Raw genomic sequence first — 20,877 nt, forward strand, 5'->3', positions numbered from 1 at the left:
CACAAGTGTTTTGGCTTTTGTGTTTTCAATTTTGGATATTCATAATTAGATAGATCTGACTCGGTGATGGGACCCAAGTATACAGATGAAATTTAGTGGTTTTCATATATACCTTGTAGATTGAAGGTAATTTTGTGCAATACCTTTTAGGAAACCTCTGTTTTTACTGTAGTCTATTCTATGAGGTCATGTGCAATTTTCCATTTTTATCATCAGTGTTCAAATTTTGATGTTCTAATTTAGGCACGTCCGGCCTTCTTACTTTATCAAAATTTTCTAAAAGGGGTTTTGGTTTCAGGAATTTAGTGTGATTTTATGTTAAGTCTGATGTCCTCACTGCTGATCAGGTTACATTTTAATTCTCAAATATATTTAATGCTAATATTTGTTCATGTAAAAGTCCTTAGTTCTTTGCTAATCAAATTATGACTGTCAATATATTCTTTAATTTTCTTTTTTTTTTTTTTTTTTTTTTTTTTTTTTGTCTTTTTGAGACAGGGTCTCCCTGTAGCCCCAGCTGTCCAGGAACTCACTATGTAGACCAGGCTGGCCTTGAACTCACAGAGATCCACCTGCCTCTGCCTCCCAAGTGCTGGGATTAAAGGTGTGTGTTACCATGCCTGGCTTTTAAAATTTTTTTTTTGTAATTTGCTTAATTTAAAAGTGTACCTTATGGAAACACTTTATGTATGTCTTACATAATAAATGCTAAAAATGTAACTGAGAGTATTTAAAATACGAATACAGATGGAGAATTTTGGAATGCCTTGTTTAGTCATGGAGTTTGAGTTAGAAAAGGAATCGATCCAGTTTTGTTTACATAGAGTATTAATGAAAATGTACTTGTATTCACAGGGTAAACCAGACTTGAATACAACATTGCCAATTAGACAAACTGCATCCATTTTCAAGCAACCAGTAACCAAAGTCACAAACCACCCTAACAATAAAGTGAAATCAGACCCACAACGGATGAATGAACAGCCACGTCAGGTAAGGATCTAATCATCCTCCAGTCTTACTTTGCAGAAATTCTGGTATTTTTACCAGGCATAATTCAAGTAAATCTTGGTTATCATGGAGTACATTTGGAAAGAAAGTTTTATGTCCTAGACTCTTTCAGAGAATAACCATAATAATAGCAAGATATTAAGCTATTTACTTTAAAAGTTAGTTAAAATGAATCTTAATAATATTGTACAGTTTCATGCTTTCTGTGTGGTAATATACATCAGATTTGATTCTGCTAATTTTAGTTTTACAGGGATAATATTTCCTATAAGGGTCAACCAAGCAACTTGTGTTTAGTTTATTTTCTTATAAGGGTTAATCAAGCAACTTGTATTTAGTATATTTTGAAGCTGCCTCTCCCCGACCCTATTTGGTCCTGATTTCTTATTTCATGGAATCTATATCACCCTTTTTGAAAAACATAATTAGTTAAAATTCGTCAGTATGGTATATTGCTGTGAGTTCCATTTTTGTATAAGTTCAATGCATTTTTCTCTTTCTTTATTGTTTCAATTTATATTCCACCAGAATCTTTTCTTAGAAAAAGGTATTATCTGAGAGACCTCCCTGCTGCTTAACAAGGCCATATAGCCAGGGAGGGAGACTTGACAAAGCTCAGCCTTCTCTGCAGTACTGCCGGCAAACTCCCTCATTGTATTGTGGTCAGAAGTTAGGCACTTCATGAGGTTTCAGTAAGAGCCAAGGTGAGGACTGGGAGGGAGAAATTGCTGGGCATTTTTTCCTCTCTTTCTCTGCCTCCTCCCGCTAAGGGCTAGAAACACCGGTTTATTAAAATGAGTATCTTTTGCTTTTGTATTTCCCCTTTCAATATCTCACTCCATCTTTTCATTTGAATTTTGTTTTCACTAGTCCTTCAAGTGTTTCATCTCTAGACTTCACAAAGGACTGGGCCTTACCTTTCAGACAGTTGCTCTAGAAGAAACTACATAAAGAAATTCAGTTCCCACATCCTCTGTAGTGTTTTTTCCTCTTCAGGTGAGCCAGGAAAACAGAAGATATTTGGAGCCACATTGGATCAGCATCTTGCTATAGATGTCTCAAGATTTGAAGTTCTAAACTTGCTTTACTGTTGGTCCCCAAGAGATTCAACAGGGGCCATGTAAGTGTATCACATCCAATATAAAAGATGCGTACCTGCATGTGCCTTTAGGCTCTTGTCAACACATAGGTTTTCTCTGGGCCATTCAGCTTTCTGCGTGAGGCTTTCCCCTTTGTTTTACTACCACACACAGGGTAAGCACCAAACTGCTGGTGGGCTTAGTGTATTCATTACAAGGAAGGAATTCTATTTTGAACTCTGCCTGCCTTGATAAAGCTGTTCCTTTGTTGTATTCTTTCGCAGATACTCTGCAGTCTTGAACATCTTGTCCTTTGGCTTTTTGATGCTTTAAAAATTATTTCCTGGCAGACATTTTTATTAATTAAAAAGTTTGAAAGTATATAATTTAAATGTTTATTTCCCAAATCCCCAGAGACAAAGGTAGAATATAATCTTTAATAATACCATTTACATTGGAAATTGGTGTTGTTTTTACTGAGAACAGGTACTATTTAATAGATTTTTATCCTTTTATTTTCTTTGTCAAATCATTCTCAATTTGTCTATTAACGTGTATCTTTTGTTTCAAGACCACTCAATTCACAAATTCTGATCATTACACTTAAATCCAGACACAGAGTTTAAAAACTGTGGTAACTATATTTTATTGGACGTGTAGCTATTTTAGAGATTTGGGTAACCAAGAATTTTAAAGCTGAAATGAACAGGTTGGTTCTTCCTCATTCTTTGGTTTGTTGAATAGTTTTGAGTTTTCCTTTTTTTGTTATGGTTTATAGAATTATTCTCAAATGGAAAATATTTGTTCTTCCTCTCGGTTGTTTCCTCATTTCAAGGTCTTTTGAAGGGCTACTCTTGCATAACAGCCCATTTAGCTTGGTGGTATTACATTTATTTAGCAGATTGCTTCTTCAAACACTTGGGCTGTTTTTCACTTTACTGTCATGTAACCTGACAATATTTTCTGGATTTTTTATTATACTAAGACAGTTGTCTTTCCCCTTTCATAATATTCAACACAAGAACTGTGGCATCAGTATGAAAGTAATAAAAAGATAGTTTTTGTAATTATGCTTTTAAGAAGTATGCTCTGTCCAGTTTAGATATAGGTTGTTAATAAAGAATGATGTTGGCTTAGTTATATTTTGACATACATACGGCAGATGACTACTCAACCATTGTTGAGTAGATTGCTGGTAAAATATATGAAAGCAAAACCAATCCTAATTTGATGTACATTACTTAGATTTAGTAAACTAGGTTGAGAATATAAATTACCTATTATAAATTTGGCAATTTTTGAAATTATGCAATAAATGAGTTAGACAATGAGATTTATATTCACTTCCTTTTTATTGAATTTTTGTGTATTTCATGCAGAACATCTCAACCAATCTTAATTGTCTTTATACCCCCTTCCCCACTGGTGCACTCCCATAGCCCCCCACTGGAATTTGTACATTCTGTCATTTGTCATAAGGCCTATTGTATCAAATTAGTGTCCCCAGATGTCCCTCAGTACAAGTTCATCCATTGAGGTCTAGTCAGCTTATCTAGAGTCTCAAGCTTTAGGAAGATCAACTCTTCCTCATCCAGCAGTAATCAGTTGCCAGGACTGATTACTGTTGTAGGATTCTATTTCCATATGGTTATGCACCTCCTCCCTGGCTCTTACAATCTTTCCATCCCCTCTTCTGCAATGGTGCTTGAGCCCTGGGTGGCTGAAGTTTAATATAGGAGTCCTGTCCAAGGACCAGCATTCTGCAGACTCTTATTCTCTACACTTCGATATTTGTGACCTTTTGTGTTCCTGGCCCTCTCTTGCATGAGGGAGCTTCATTAATGAGAACTGAGATATTCATTATTGTCTTCTTTATCCCTTGTTCTGTGTTCCGTAATCCTTGGGTGTAGAGGTTGAGTTGTACCTGTGCCACTTAGACTTGGGCAATTCACAGACAATATCTGTGTGTGTGACCAGTTGTGGAACTCTGTAATAATCTCTGTCTTGTGCAAAAGAAGCGTCTTTGATGAGTAGTGACTATTTTGCACATAGTAAGAAATTACATTTGCCATATGATATATGTCACTAGGGTTGTGACAGTCTTGGGGTTTTCTCTAAGATCTATGACCTTTCCAGCCATGTGTATTTGTCTATGTTTACAGTACTACACATAAGTTTCCTCTCATTGAGTGGGCTTTTAGTCCAATTAGGTAGCTGTTGATTGCCTCAAGATAAAAATGCCACTACTGCACCAGTATCATGTGCTGTGCAGGTTGCTGATATGGTTATTTGGTCTTGAAGCTGATGTGGGACCATCAAATGATCATCTTCTTTAGCACCTAGCATAGTGCTTTCCAAAGCTATGAGATCTAGCCTTCAGGGAACGTGGCTTCCAGGTCAGTTCCAGCTCCATTGCTCCAAATCCTGTGTCCAAAGTATGTTCTGACTTCAGCAGTAGAGTCTTACTTTCATGTTCTGGGAGACAATCAAGAGCTGTGGCAATATCCTGTGTAATGGACCACTCTGGCCAACAACTCAAAGGAAGGTTTCTCCTTTCTGGCACTGTTTCTTGTTATGTAGCTTTTAGCTAAACACATGGACTCATTTAGAGATATCGTACATGTAATTTGTCGTTAGGTTGTTGGACTAATATGATTTCCTCTGGGTTTTTACACTAGCTAGGCATTTTATCTCTCCCCTCTCTCCCTGTCTGGTCCTTGCACCATGACTTCTCCATGTAAAGTGTGCCCCTTTCTCCCATTTCTCCCTTGATATTACCAGTCTCCTATGGTCCCACCTCTCTTGAGCTCTTTCTTTCCCTTTATCCCTAAAGTTCCTTCTATAACCCTCCCTCCGCCTCCCATTTAAATACCCCCATTTTATCCATTCTTCCTTAGTAACACCCGTCTCCTTCTGCTCTTCTCTTTAATGCCTGTTTCCTGCTATTTTCTTTCATGTTTTTTCTTTCCCTTCACCTCCCTGGTTCCTTTTCATTGTCCTGGTTCCTGCCGTTACATCAGGATACATACTCACATATAAAAATTTGGTGCTAGGATCCACATATGAGGGAGAACACACACACACACACACACACACACACACATACACACACATATGTATTGAGTCTGTATTATTTCACTTAGTATAACAGTTTCTATTTCCATCCATTTACTTGCAAATTTCGTGATTTCATCTTTCTTTACCACTGAGTAGAGTTCCATTGTATAAATGTGTGAGTGAATTTTCATTATTCATTTGTCAGTTGAGGGACATTAGGTTACTTACATCTCTTAGCTATTGTGAAAAGAGTTTATGTGTCTCTGCAAGAGGATGAGTCCTTTGGATATATGCCAAGGAGTGATATAACAGAGTCAAATGGTAGGTTCATTTTAGATTTTTAAGAGTTCTCCACACTGCTTTCCATAGGGGGTGCATGAGTTTGCAATCCCACCAGCAGTGGATGAGTGTTCCCCTTTCCCCACATCCTCTTCAGCATTTGTTCTCTTGATCTTAGCCAGTCTGACTGGGGTAAGATGAAATGCTAAAGTGGTTTTGATTTGCATTTCCCTAATTATTAATGAGGTTGAACACTTTTTATGATGTTTCTTAACCATCTTTATTTCTTCTTTTGAGAAGTCCCATCTTTTAATTGGGTCACTTGCTTTCTTGATTCTTTGTTTTTTTGAGTTCTTTGTATACTGTGGATGTTACACCTTTTTCAGAAGTGTCACTGGCAAAGGTTTTCTCCCACTCTGTGGGTTTTTTCTTCACTTCCTTGGTTGTTTTGTAGAAGAATGAAACTAGACCCTTATCTTTCACCTTGCATAAAAGTCAACTCCAAATGGATCAAAGACCTCAATGTGAAGCCTGAAACTCTGAAACTGTTAGAAGAAAACATTGGCAATAACCTATAAGACATAGGTGTAGGAAAGGACTTTCTAAATCAGACATGAATTGCGCAGGAATTAAGGTCAAGAATCAACTAGCGTAGTGCTTTCCAAAGCACTAATTAAACTAAAAAGGCTTCTGTACATCAAAAGAAACAACCAAGAAAGTATTCACTTATTTTGTGAGAGTTAATATTTAAAGCTGGTGAAGAAGTACACTTGAATTTTCTAATTGATCTATTTTTTTTTCTTTATCTTTTATTTTGCTAATCCTTCTTCTAAAAGATTTGAAACTTCCCTCCTGGAAATCAGGCTTTTCTTTCAGAATGAATTGCTTATACTATATTAGAAGAAACTCTCTAGATGAAATGTAAATTTTAAAACAAGAACATCTAGAATCGTCTGTGACAGGTTTATAAAGTAGTTCAGCGTCGGTTGTTGCAATCCAGAATGTAACTGCTGTTCATTCCAGGCCTTCTAGCACCACTCAGCTCTCCAGTCTGACTGTTAACTTCTTGCATAGTCTCATCATAATGGCTGCATAAGGTTGAAAAACAGGTAAATTGAAGCATAGAGTCCCATGGAAGATATTATATTTCTTTTCTCTAGACAGAAAAATTGGCCACCTGCACAGAGAAACTACATGACTTGTTCTGTACTAGTTAAAAGCATGACTCTAGGGAATGCTAGGAAGGCATCTTGTGTAGAGCACCAGATAAACAGTGTAGAGCAATACTGTAAGGGCTCAAGAAGAGAGCTGCTGTGGGTAGGGAGTTTGGGGTGAGCTTTGGAAAAGCTATGCAGCACATGCTGCTCTTGGAGATGGAGCAGGAAAGCAACAGGAACAAGGGAGCACCTTCAGAAGAAGCTTGTACAGAGCTGCTAACTGGGAACAGGCAAAGAATGACTGAAAACGTTTGTTAGAAGTAAGTTTCTTTAAATATAGTTTTAATTTTATTTATTTTGTGATACTGGGGAATACACTCAGGGCTGTGCACATGCTGGACAAGTACGTGACCACTGACCACTGACCACTGACCACTGAGCTGTATTTCTAGCTTTGAAATAAGGGTTTTTACTGGAGTTAGTGGAAACTGAAAGTCCTTCATGTTGAAGCTGCTTTCAAGGCTGGCCTTTAGCAGTTTAAAATGTTATCATTTACTTATGACAAAAAAAATTTGGGGTAGACAAAAGGAAAAATTATGCATATTTTCATTTTTCAAATGTAATCACATTTTTTTACCATTTAAAATATTTTCTTTCAATATTTCAATGCACTTGGAAAGACAGTAGTGATCTTGCATCTATATACTTTTTAAAGGTTCATATAACATTTTCTTGTTTTACATAATTTGTGTCTATAATTTTTGTTATTGTTGTGCATTGTACCAACAAATCATATATTATACTAGTATATGATTTACTTAACCATTCTCTCCAATTAAATAGTATCCCAGTGAGTTTCTTTATGCATACAAGTTTCTTCCTGTGTTTTACAATGTTTTCTTGGGTGAAATTTCCAGGCACATAATTACTGTGAATATTTATGATTTTTGATATATGCTATCCAACTGATTTCCACAGAGTTGTACTGAATTAAAAGACTATCAGCATATTATGCATTCCCTTTTCATTTTATTTTCTGGGGTATTAAGTATTAATAACTAAAAAATACTGTAGTTTACAAAGGTATTTCATTTTAAAGTGCACCATTTGAACACTTGTAAAGTGGAATAGGCTGAGACATTTGTGTTTAATTTTGCAAGTGAGAAACTTTTAGAGGATTTTGAACTATATCTTAACTGAACTTGAACTTAGCTTCTTGTGAACTAAAGCTAGTTCCAACATCTTTGCTCCCCAGATGCATTCTTGTTCCTCTCAGAGACCTCAGTACATCAAGTCAGCTGCTTTTATTGTCAGCTTTTGTAGAAACTGGCTTCCTCCCCAAAGCACTTAAATATATTTAAATAATCGGCATTAAAATATTCACTTTACCCTGTATTCCCTTTTAACTTTTATTCTCTTTTATCCCTTAGCTACACTTCTTTGTATTGTGCCTGTATATTTACAACTTACAACTCAACTGTTGTTGTATCTAAAATATAGCTTTTATTCTTTCTATGCCATTGAAACTGCTCTTACCATGACTGCTGAACATATGTACAAGTTAAAAGGATAAGGTTGTGTCCTTAAATTACCTGATATGCTTTGTGCTGGGCACTCTTAGTATTCCTGCCTCCAACACCCTCTTTGTATGTGAGTAGGGAATGGAGGAGGAGGGGGCAGGATATGGAGGCATAGAGGGAGGGAGGGAGGAAGGAAGGAAGGAAGGGAGGTAAAAAATGCATGAGAGAGCACACGTCACAATAAATCTGTGGAGGTCAGAGGACAACTTGTGGGAGTTGGTTCTGTCTTTCTACCATGTGGGTTCCAGAATCAAACTCAGGTCATCAGGCTTGGTGGCAAGTGTCTTGCTAGCCCCTCCTCAAGTTTTTTTTTTTTTTTTTTTTCATTGTAGTGGATTGTCTTCTTATTGACTGAGAGAGTTCTTTATATATATTTGGATATAATACCTAGTATTTGCTCAGAGTTTATGGATTATCTTTTTATTCTCTTAAGGTTTTCTTTTAATAAATAAAAGCACATAATTTTAAGAAAGTTGAGAGGTGGGCAGAGACTAGGCAGATGAGAGTCCTGGGGTGCTGATGATACCCTACCTTTTGATCTGGATAGCAGCTACACAAATGTTTGTTTGTTCAACTTCAGTCATTTATTTTTCTGTTTAAAACATGCTTGCTTACTTGAAGGTTATCACTGTAATCCCTTAGGTTATCTTCTGAAAGCTTGCTTTACATTTTGATCTACTGTCCATCTATAATTGACCTTGTGTTTGATGTGAGATGGATTTGCTTCTCAACATGAGGGCATCCAAAAGTCAATTTCATTGCCCTGTGCTGTCATCTTTGTCACAGGTGAAATGCGTCTATGCGTGCGAGCTCGCCTTGGGGCTCCCACATTTGTTCAGTGCTCTGGCATTGCTACATGGTTCTGGGAATCTTGCGCTTTTGAGGCAAGCACTTGACTCACTGAGGTCTCTCCAATCCTGGACCCCTTTGTTTTATATTTATGATCAGTTTGTACACATGAATCTATTTCTGGGTTCTCGCTTGTATTCTGTTGGCTTGTCTGTTCTTTCCTAATGCTTTACTACCTTAATGACTCTAACTTCATAAAACCTCTTGATATATGGTAGTGTAAGTTTTGGAGTTTTGCTATTCTGGTTCAAGATTATCTTTATGTACTCTTCTTTCTTCCCTTCCTTCCAGAGCCTAGTGTGTGCTAGCTGAGGAAGTACTGTGAGCCATATCCTTAGCTCTGTAGAACAGCTGGGGAGAGTTACTACTTTTGCAATATTAAGTCTTATAATTCACAAATATCCTATGTTCCTATATTAAAAAGTTTATTGATTACTAGATACTATTTATTTATTTTTGTGATGGAGTCTTGTTGCAATGCCTGAATTGGCTTTGAACTCCTGGATGTAGGTGATTATCTTACTTCAGTCTCCCGAGCAGCTGGGATTACAAGCACATGTTCTCATACCTGATTTATGTAATATTTTTGATACTGCTATAAATGGTAACATTTACAAGATTTTCCTTTTCTAATTGTTGATAATATTAGAAATAAATTGATTTTGTATGTTGACCATGTATTCAGTTGTCTTCCCAGATTCACTTACTCAATTACCTTTTGTCTGTTGACCTTCATACAGGGACACAAAAATATCAACCAAATAAAATATTTGTCCTCCTTACTGACCCCTAAGCATTTGTTTTTTTCCCCTTGTCCTATTTCACTGGCCAGGACTTCAATATAATCTTGAATAGAATTGGTGATATCACAGATATTTTAGACTCACTCATGATTCCAGAGAACATTTTCAATGTTTCTTCATTAAATGTGATATTTGCTCAAGGTCCTACTGTAAATATATTGTCAGTTTCAGAAACTAACTTCCATTCTAGCCTTGCTAAGAATATTTTTCATCAATGGGTTTTTAATTTGATCAAGTTATTTTCTGCACCTAATTAAATGATCAAATATTTTTCTTCATTCTGTGAATATAGTGAACTATGGGGTTTATGTGATGAATTTTCCTACTTGAGTTTTTAGATGTTAAATGATTTTGAATTGCTGGATCAAGCCCAGTATGGCCAAGATATATTATAATTTTATACCCCATTTAATATATTTACTATTATTTGCTTTTTCTGCACTTATATTTATAAAAGAGAATTATTTGTATTTTTATTTTCTTATTTTCTTTTCATGATTTATATCAAGGTTTTTCTGGCCTTGTAAAATGAGCTGAGAAATGATCCTTTGTATATCATCTATATGAGTTTCTGTAAATTTGTTGTTTTTCTTTAAATGGTTAGAAGAATTGTGGTTATCACTTCCTCATTTTTTAATGTTTTTAATTGCTTTCAAATTATTTAATAGGTTTGTGAATAATATCCATGGTTTTCTTTTTATCTCTCTTCTGCTTTCTAGTAATTGATGCAGTTCATGATTTTCAGATTCAATAGCAAACGGATGCTTACGTATTTTCTAGTAGTCTGGTTAATATTTTTAGTGTCCATTGTGATACTTCTTTTCTTTCTGATTTTGAGAGACAGAGTGAAGTATTTGGCAGAAGTCTAACAAGTTTTGAACTTAGTCTATATGTGTGGTTTTCCCATGCAATTCAAGTTCAAATTCTATGAAATGTAGGTGAACACTTAGTTCCAGCACTTGGGAGGCAGAGGCAAGTGGATCTCTATGAGTTCCAGGCCAACCTGGTCTACATAGTGGGTTCCAGGCCAGCCAGGGCTACATAGTGAGACCCTGTCTCAAAAACTAATCAAAACAACTTTAAAAACTCCATTTATTTTGCAGAAGTTACTTGAGTGTAACATATCCTACTTTGCACTTGTTGCCTTGAAGTAATCTAGAAAGACTGGGATCTTTGCCTTTTCCGTCTGTATTTGCCTATTTGTTTCTCTACTATTTTTATTTTAAGGTTTCTGACACTTTGTTTTAGACATTATTTCTTGCACAAAACATGTAGTTGAAGTTTTAAAAATAAAATATGCTCTAAAGATCTTTTTCTTTTATAAGTGAGTTTACTTAATGAAATATTTAGTATTGTCGCTATAGATATGTTTTATCTTAATTCTGTCATTGTGCTTATATACTGGTTTTGTTGTTGCTGTATTTTGCTTTTTGAGCCAGGGTCTCTGTATCCCCAGCGGATCTGGAACTCACTATGTAGTCCATTATATACTGTTTTTGAGACAAGGTCTCTCTTTTGTAGCCCAGGCTGGCCTTAAACTTGTAATCTTGCTTTAGGCTCCTGCATGCTAGGATTTACAAGGATGGCAAGTGAGCATTGTCATACCTCCTCTACCTTTTCCTTCTTCTTTTTGGAGTGAGGGTAGCTGTAGACTCTTGCTATAAATGCCAGCCTGGCCTTGAACTCAGTGTGGCCCTGAACTCAAGATCCTTCTACCTCAGACTTCCAAGTGCTGCTATTACAGGCTTATGGCCCCATCTCCAGGTTTACATACAATTTTAATATTTTGTTGTCATTTTCTGATATTTTCCTTTTTGTTTATTTGGTCTAGGTCTTCTATTTAAATTCATACTCATGGCAATTTTGAGGATTATAACTAGGTTTTGATTGTCATTGCCTTATGTCATATTGTAAACAGTACTTATAAATTTCTGTTCCTTGATTTATAAGCATTACAAAGGAAATATTATATTAGTGTTTCATTATAAAAGATTAAAAGTTAACTTACACTTCTAAAATTAGTTTCAAAAAGCTTTTCTGGGTGTCATTTTTTTCTGTTAAGCAATGAAAGGTACTTATCAGAGATCCATGTTCCTTCAGTTGAGTGAGATTTGAAATAATTGGTTCATTTATTCAACAGCATACATTGCTGATAAGAAGAATGGACAAAGACGTTACACCTGCACCCCATTCTCACAAAGTTTTCTATCTAAAAAGGAAAACAAGCCAGGTGTGGTGGTGCACGCCTTTAGTCCCAGCACTTGGGAGGCAGAGGCAGGCGGATCTTTGTGAGTTCGAGGCCAGCCTGGTCTACATAGTGAATTCCAGGACAGCTGGGGCTACAAGGAAACACTGTCTCAAAAAAAGAAAAAAAGGAAAACAAATCATGAGCAAGTAATTGCAACTATGGTGACAACTGATAACTATTTGGGAAGTAGAAAAGGGGCATTTTTAACTTCCTCTGTGAACTCATGTATCAGTACAGACAGTGGGAGCAGCATGTGAAAGATTATGGCACTGTGAATAATAGTGTTATTCCAGAGCATCTTAGATGATTGTAGTTTTCAGACATTTGGTAAGTATATGCTACTGTGCTTGGATTAGAGAGTGTTCCTGGAAAAATTCAGACAAACCACTATAGCAGTGGTTACTGCTCCTTCATCAACATCAGCCCTAACTTTTGCCTTTATCTTTGTTCCTCCATTTTCTTTATACCAAATTATTGTTATTGTTTTGTCTTAAGAGGGGATCATATTATGGTTTTCTTAAGTCACATGAATCAAACATTTCTTTGTTTACACCATAATTTTCTCACCATTATCTAGCCCTTTCTTCCTAGGACAACATGACAAAATAAGGGGTGGCACATGGCTGTCCTTTGATGTTTACAGCCATGGTATTTAAGTTGTTTTTGCTGACCATAACCAGGCAGCTATATTTTAAATGCAGTTGATTTTAGGCAGTATAGTTTATATATTTGGACAGTGAATTTTTTCTAGGCAGAAACATCATTTGCCTTTATAGCCCTAACCTACTATCTTACATGTTTAAGTTTTCCAAGAGTTGGTGATTATAAAATGCACATTTTCTGGATTTTGCTTTAGTCTACAGAGTGGACACAACCTCTTCTCCCCCCACCCCCCGTCACTTTCTTTTGTTGGATGGAAGTTGGGATTAAATCCAGAGCATTGTACATGTAAAGCAAGTGTTCTACCACTGAACTACATACATAGACCTGGAAAACATTCTGCCACTGAGTTACAGTCCTAGTCCCCAAATTCTGTGTTCTCTGATTAGATTCAGTAATGACTTATGAAAGTGAGTAGGATATTCATTGAATTTCTGTCATTATAACATGTAAAAAAATCTGACTTGGTAAAAATTTCTATTTCTGAAGAACTTTAGTTTTTTCAGTTTTTTGATAACCTGCTATAGAAGTAACAATTATTTACCATGTTTTAGTGTACTAGTGAAAATACATCCAAAGAGCTTTGCCCAAGACAACACATATATTTAATGCTGTACTGGGACTAATGTATTTAGCTGTCAAACTAGTCCCCTTTCTATCATCCTGCCTTCCCTTGATTGAGTGGCAAACCATCCATAAATATATGACTGTCAGCTGTATGTTAACAGTCTATACTGTGTTGCCGGCTGCTGTTAGCAACTATTTGTTAGCATCATATTCTTGACCAAATCGAAGACTGTACAGGTTAAAACTAAAACGTTAGATTTTTAAGGTAACTTTTGCTTTTCTGTTTTACAACGTATTAATAGCTTTCTCTTTACATACTTTAAAAGTTATATAGCCTATGTATTCAAATATTTTAATAGGAAAATGATTATGGTCTTATTTCTTTGGTAATTACCATTAGATATTCTAGTGGTAATATTTCTTAATATCAGTAGAAACTGCTGAAGCTTACAGAGAACCGTCCTGAAAGGCAGACTTCTGTAACAACAGGTGAACGTGGCAGCAAAGTAGGGCAGAGGGGGCTTGAGTCAGGAATCAGATTTGGTAATTAGAATGTTCTGTGATCTTGAGCAAGGTCCATGTTTTTTTTCTTTTTCTTTTTTGTTTTTCTGTCTTTTTGAGGCAGGGTCTTCCTGTAGCCCCAGCTGTCCTGGAACTCAGTATGTAGACCAGGCTGGGCTCAAACTCACAAAGATCCACCTGCCTCTGCCTCCCACGTGCTACGGATTAAAGGCATGCGCCACCAGCCCGGTGAGCAAAGTTCCATGTTAATGTAATAGTAAGTGAGAGTGAAACTTGAGTTAGAAGGAAAAGAATGAATGGCAGGTGAGGAAATAAGACAGGTTTGTCTACTAGTGGTGGGAGTAAGGTTGGGTGGTTTGAGGGAGTAGCAGCTTGTTTTAGGTGGTCAGAGTTCAAATGCATTTGTGCCTTCAAACAGAGACCCAAGGAGAGCAAGAGGGAAAATGTGAGAAGTGGTAAGACAAGCTCAGCAGAAGGCAGGAGAGATCACCAACCTGGGTTTGGAGTAGGCTTAGCAAGGCAGCAGCAGACTGATTTTTCTGGATAGGACAACTGAGCTGGAGAGGACATTGCAGAGGCTCTGTGCCTTGTGTTTTTGGTCAGCCATGGAATCAAATTAAGTCTTATGGGCTCATTGGTTTAGGTGCCAATATTAAGCTCATGGTATTTAAAATAGCCAGAAAGAAAGTTTTGATATATAGGGTTTTAAATGAATTTTGCTTAGTTTCATTATTGAGCTTCATGTTTCTATGTGGTCAGTAGTTTTCATTCTAATGGAGACTACATTTTCAAAGGGGAGAGTGCATTTCAAAAGGATTTATAAGGGTCAGAGTAAGTTTTGCTTTTGTGCATGGTTTGATTTGAGGAGATACTTTTTCTGTGGGTTCTTAGCTTAGAAGAACCCAGGCTACTGATAGCTACATACTAAGGATTTATGGAAATTAGTGTGATTTAGGCCAACTTGTTTGTTTGATTTTGCTTTATTGCTTACCTGTACTTGAATACCTAAAGTTACTCGGTAATCTGTGACAGATTGGAGCACAAGCATGATGTCAGATTCTACAGTATATAACAGCTCCTTCTAAAATCTGTACATACGTTTACTTTCTAACTTATGTGTTATGATATAAAATTAAATGTGTCACACATTTGGAACTCTGTATCTTCCAAATGAATAACATAATAATAGTTTTAGCATCGCAACAATCCACAAAGGATCACTTGAAGTGTATCTGAATTATTAAAAATAATCACAGTTTTATTAGGAAGTTGCTGATTTTCAGCTTTTAGGGCAGAAATGTTTCTCTACTTTTGCTTTATCTTATTTGCCAACTTACTGACTCCTGATCACTACCTAAAAAGAGGAAACCAGCTCAGGCTGCTTAGGTGGGTCTTACAAAGCCCAGGTGGGTGAGGGGCCCCTTCAGAGTTGAGGGCGCAGGCTGTCCTTGATGTCTCTGTTCAAAAACCTGGGCCCCTGTGAATGCCCAGCCTTCCTGTCCTTCCTCTCTAGATCAGCACTGCTCATCCAGGAACATATCCCTCTGACACCCAGGGATATCTGGCAATGTCCAGAAAAATTTTGTGGTTGTTAGAAATGGGATGATCCTAGAGCCAGGCGTGGTGGCGCAGGCCTTTAATCCCAGCACTCAGGAGTCAGAGGCGGGCGGATCTCTGTGAGTTCGAGGCCAGCCTGGTCTCCATAGCAGATTAAGGCCAGCTGCAGCTACAAGGAGACCTTGTCTCAAAAAGAAAAAAAAAAAAGGGATGGTGCTAGTGGCACCCAAAGGATACAGACCAAAAATGCTGCTAAAGATCTGTCCCAAGTGTTGGGAATCCCAGATATGGAAATCCTGATTTAGATCATTGGGGCTGGTGAGGACTGTTTTTCCCTTCTTGGTTTATTCCAACACAGGAGATGTCTGTGCTTCCCTGATTCTCTCCTGTCTTCTATTCTTGAAACTAGCTCAGAGCTCTTCCGAGGTTTTTGTAAGGGCTTTACTATCCCTACAACCTGGTAGCAGACTAAAAATAGCAAGAAATTACAGTTTGGGGAACTCTTAATTAAAAGCTGCTCATGTCATCCAGTGGACTTGAACTAGATCAAAATTCTCATCTTTATAGGCTTCTTCATTCTGCCTATTGATGGTTTGCCTGTGCCCTAGGCTTCTCTCCTTCCCCACCCACACTGCTCAGCTGAGCAGAGCCTTTTCCACTGCTCCTCCCAATGAGGAGTGGCAGGGAGGAAAAGTCCTTGGGTTCCTTTAACAAAGAACTAGGGGAGGGCCTTTGTGCTGCATAGGTCCAGCCAGAATTGTTTTCTCCTTTTGAGAAATTCACAGCACGAGACTGTGTTATATAGCATGTCCCTAAGTACAGCTGTGCAGTACAGGGGCCTCCTTTCCCTTTTAGTCTGTCCAGTATTGCCTCGTACCACCACTGGCAGCTCTGCTGTGTAGGTGCAGAGGGCCCTATGCTTGGAAGAGCTCCTTATTAGAAGGAAGAGGCCTGTGCCTGGTTGGTGGTTATTCTCTGGTTGCCTTGGAATTCTTAGTACTTTTCCCCCTAATTTTATTTTATTTTCAGGGTTGAGGTAGAACACACTTGCCTAGCAAGCATAAGGCTCTGGATTTTGTCCTCAGCTCTAAAAAAATAACATAAAATAAAATTTTAAAAAAGCCAGAAACAAAAACGAAAACAAACAAAAAAACCACAAAGGCAACTAATTTTATTTTATTTTCATTTTATGTGTATGAGTGTTTTGCCAGCATGTATGTAAGTGCACCCATGCCTGCAATACCCACAGAGATCAGTAGAGGACATCAAATCTCCTGGTGTTATAGACAGTTGTTAGCCACCATGTGGGTGCTGGAAACTGAACCCCAGTTCTCTGCAAGAGTAGCCACTTAACCACAGTTGAAGAGGATAGAGTAATATTACTTTCTATCCTTAGGCATAGTTAGGATGAAGATGTAGAGATTGTGGTGATGACAGTGTACCTCCCCTCTGTGGACACTGCCATTCTCCCATTTCAAGCCAGACCTGTCTTTCTCAGTGCAGGGCCCTTGTGTCTGTATCAGAATCAACTACTGTACTTAGGGGAAAAAAAAGAAAGAACAACTAGTTACTAAACCTCAGCCCTATAAGAATGGAAATTCTGGGAGTCAGGCTTCAGGATATACAGTTAAAAATAAGCTGCATTGGCTGCTCCGTGTAAAACCACTTGAACACTGGCTTCTGCTTAAGCTAGTTCCTTGGGTAGGAAGACACTTTCCTCTTCTGTGTGCCTGTCTTACACCTTTTTCTAGAGCTATCTCTTCTTAAAAGTATTCCTAGAGTCTCCAAATTAAGTTTTAATTGCGTGTCTTCATTATTGCAGCCACAGAAGTTTCCTCTGTTTTGCTTATTTGCACCAAACAAATGTCCTTCAGTACAGCAGTTGTCAGTTAAATGAACAATCATTCCTAGTGCCCACAAAAGCCCTGGGCCTGTAATGGGTACTCAAAGAATACTGAACTGGGATTGATCCTCTAATTACTTTTTCCTTGTAAACCACCCCTTTCTGACTTTCATAAGGAGCACAAATCTGTTCAGGGTACATGTTAATTCTCTCAGGGTGACAGAGGGACATAATAGACATATTAGCACCCCAGTTTCCAGAATACCAAAGTTGTGTATGGTTGTGAGGAGGTTTTTTTTTTTTTTTTTTTCGCTATTCCTGTTTTTTCCTCATCTCCTTAGATGTTCTTCATAAGACAAAGTAAAACATTACTCAATGACCACATTAAATCCTCAGCAGTTAAAAGGCAAAAATGCTGCAGTATATTTCAGATTAGCTTTACTTTCAGTAAACATATTTGCTGGCTCATCTCACGGCTGTGCGTCCACTGATGCCCTGCCATCTACTTATTAAACAAAGAACTGAGGGGAGAAAGTAAAGCGAGACATGAACCCTGGTGTTTCCTAAAACACTTTTTTCCAGACACATTGCCCTATTGCTGGCATTTGGGACATGCATGTGCTTTTAGATGACGTGCAGTCCTGTCCTATTCTCCCACAATCAAGTGGTTTATTTGACAGGGCATCGTCCAGACCATTGGCAGTACAAGGTGATGTACATGCAGGACCTATCTGATTTTCTGATATACTGGAGGGGGACAAAGAAAAAGATATCAGAGGCACTTCAAGGCTCTGGTGGGTGAAGGTTATTTAATAACCGAGAGCGATAACACATTGATTTTGGAACTTGATCCAATTGTTAAATCATGGTTCTTGTTAAGTATTATATTTATTGATTATTTCGTATCTCAGCAGGCAGCAAGATTGAGTTGAAAAAAATCACTGGACTAGATAGGTGAAATCAGATTTTAAGATTAGGGTTGATGATAGCAATAGTGTTTACAAAATGTACTGAGAGATTCTAGGTAGCTGTGATAAAAGGGGACCCCTGTGATACTTTGTCACCTTACTAGAATGTATAATCACAGAGCGTCACAAGGAAGAATTGTCTAGATCAGGTTGTCTAGATCACGCCTGAGGGCATGTCCCTGGGGGACTGTCTTGATTGTAATTGATGTGGGAACACCCAGACCACCTTGGGATGTACCATTTCCTTGGCTTGGGGTCCTGGGCACTGTAAGAGTGGAAGGAGTTTGCTAAGCATTAGAGGTAAGCCTACATTCATTCTTTCTCTGTTCTTAGCTGTGGATGTGACTTGTTGCTTCAAATTCCTGTCTCGACTTCTCCCAAAATGAAGGACTGTAACTGTAAGATGAATAAATCCTTTCTCCCTTAAAGTTGCTTTTGCCAGGGTATTTTATCATAGCAACAGAAATGAAGCTAGGATACCTTCCAAATTTGGAGAGACTTGATTTTTTAATATTACTGTTTTGGGCCTTGGGATGGCTAGGGAAGGCTTCCAGATGAACATAATCACCTAGTAAACACCTGGAGTTGATGAGGAAGTTGAGAACTGTTTACCTTGGGCAAAGGAAGACTTGCCTCCTCCAAAGCATTGTAAGTTATAAAGTCGCTGAGGAGAGTGAAAAAGGATCATAGAGTTTGGGGAGAGGCACCCTCTGGTATTGAGAGAGAACTTGGTAAAAACTGAATAGACAGAGCAGTGTGGTAAAGTAAAATGGGGCTGGGGCAAGTGAGATGCTGTACACTGACCATTCCTTGAACAGCTGTGGGTAGAAGATGGTGGTCATTGTCTCAGCTAGATAAAGTCTGTGCTTATTAAAAACACGCATTGCAATTCCAGTGTCCCAGAGAAGGCCTTATGCTTGCCCTTGATTAGGCCCTCCCCCATCCCAACTCTTGTTAATCATCCCTAAAGCTTTGCCTTTTCAGCAGGTCCTGTTATTTGAGTAGCACAGTTTTGAAAAAAACTAGATTCTGAATCAGTCTATCACCTACTGTAGTATACTGAATTTAAGATTAATTAACTACTTAATTAATTTTTAGTAGTATAGGGAATTGAGTCTAGAACCTCACACATATCTGAGCTATATACCTAGCCTTTCTATAATGTATTTAAAAGTGCAAGGGATGCCCTCCTAATACCCCTAAAACAACAAATCAGGAAAAAATCTGAGATGAATGCGGAGAAGAGGAGAGTTAAGAGTACAGTGAGATGTGAACAGACATTTGTCACAGGAGGACTTCAGCTTCTCAGCGAAGTGAGCTGCATGAGCTCTGAGCAAGCAGAAAAGGTAGGGAGGAAGTGAGCATGAACCCTTTTTGAAAAATTATTTATCTATCTGTCTGTCTATCAGTCTGTCCATCCATCCATCCATCCATCCATCCATCCATCCATTTATATTGCCTGTATGTATGTGAGCGCATCCATGTCGTGCAATGCTGCGGAGGTCAGAAGAAGGCTTTGAATTTCCCTGGAACTGGAGTTAAGGACAGTTCATAGCTGCCATGTCGGTGCTAGGAATCAAACCCACTGCAAGAGCAGTCAGTGCTCTTAACCACTGAGCCATCTCTCCAGCGCTGTGAGCATGAATGCTTACTGTTTGTTTTTTTCAGGCTGTATCAGTTACATTTCTGTTGCTGTGATAAAAAACCATGACCAATGCAGCTTGTAGAAAGAAGAGTTTACTTGGTTTATAGTTCCAGAGGTAGGGATCGTAATGGTGGGGGAAGCATAGTGGCAGTAGGTTGCTGGAGCAGAAAGCCAAGTGATCGATCACTTCTTCAAGTAGGCTTAAAGCAGGAAGCAGCGTCAAACTGGAAACCTGGCAAGGCTATGGATTCTAGGGGGGAGGCTATGGGAGGTGCCGGTGGGGATCGGGGTATAAAGATGATTAAGATTTTTTGAGATATTCTGTATGAAATGCACAAAAATTCAATAAAAACAAATTTTAAAATAGCCTCATATAGGTCATAAAAAAAGAACTCTAGAAGCCACCCCACAGTACCCCCTCCCCAGTGATGTGCTTCTTCTAGTGTGGCCACACTTCCATGACCCTCTCCAAATAGTGCCACAAGTGTACAAATACTTGGAGCCCACAGGGGACATTTCATTCAAACCACCACATAGGCTAACCTCATTTTCTTCTCTAAACTCTTCACACATCATGCTCCCTTGCAGAGACACACATGTGCACGCACACACTAATTGTCATGGTACACACATTTCATATTTTATGGTCCTGAACTCTGGGGACAATGCTTTCACCATTGAAAGCATTCACAAAATCCACCCATAATAACAGATTCTGATTAAACAGATCACATGTGGTGGCACTATGACAATAAAAATGTAAATTCATGTACCATGTTTCAATCCATTATTTTTCATGATTTTTATTCCTAACTTTTAATATAATTTTTCTTCTTATTGACTTAGAGATTTGAAAGTTAAGAATTTAAAAAAATGATAGGTTCAAAATTAGCTTTTAACACCTAGATTTAGATTTTTTTTTTTTGGTCTTTCTGAAACAGGGTTTTCCTGTAGCACCACCTGGCCTGGAACTCACTATGTAGACCAGGCTGGCCTTGAACTCACAGAGATCTGCCTACCTCTGCCTCCTGAGTGCTGGGACTAAGGACTAA

The 20,877-nt window shown here is 38.0% G+C and overlaps 1 protein-coding gene across 1 annotated transcript in view; it reads left to right on the forward strand.

Moving 5' to 3' along the window:
- Mbd2 (methyl-CpG binding domain protein 2) overlaps positions 1–20,877 on the forward strand; it is a 73,234-nt gene that overhangs the window by 37,629 nt on the left and 14,728 nt on the right. The window contains exon 4 of the mRNA XM_008835683.3: positions 856–993. Coding sequence (XP_008833905.1) covers positions 856–993 — 138 coding nt within the window. The remainder of the gene's footprint in view (positions 1–855; positions 994–20,877) is intronic.

The sequence above is a fragment of the Nannospalax galili genome, unplaced genomic scaffold (genome assembly GCF_000622305.1).
Source record: "Nannospalax galili isolate Female #2095 unplaced genomic scaffold, S.galili_v1.0 scaffold1097, whole genome shotgun sequence".
Classification (NCBI taxonomy): Eukaryota; Metazoa; Chordata; class Mammalia; order Rodentia; family Spalacidae; genus Nannospalax; species Nannospalax galili.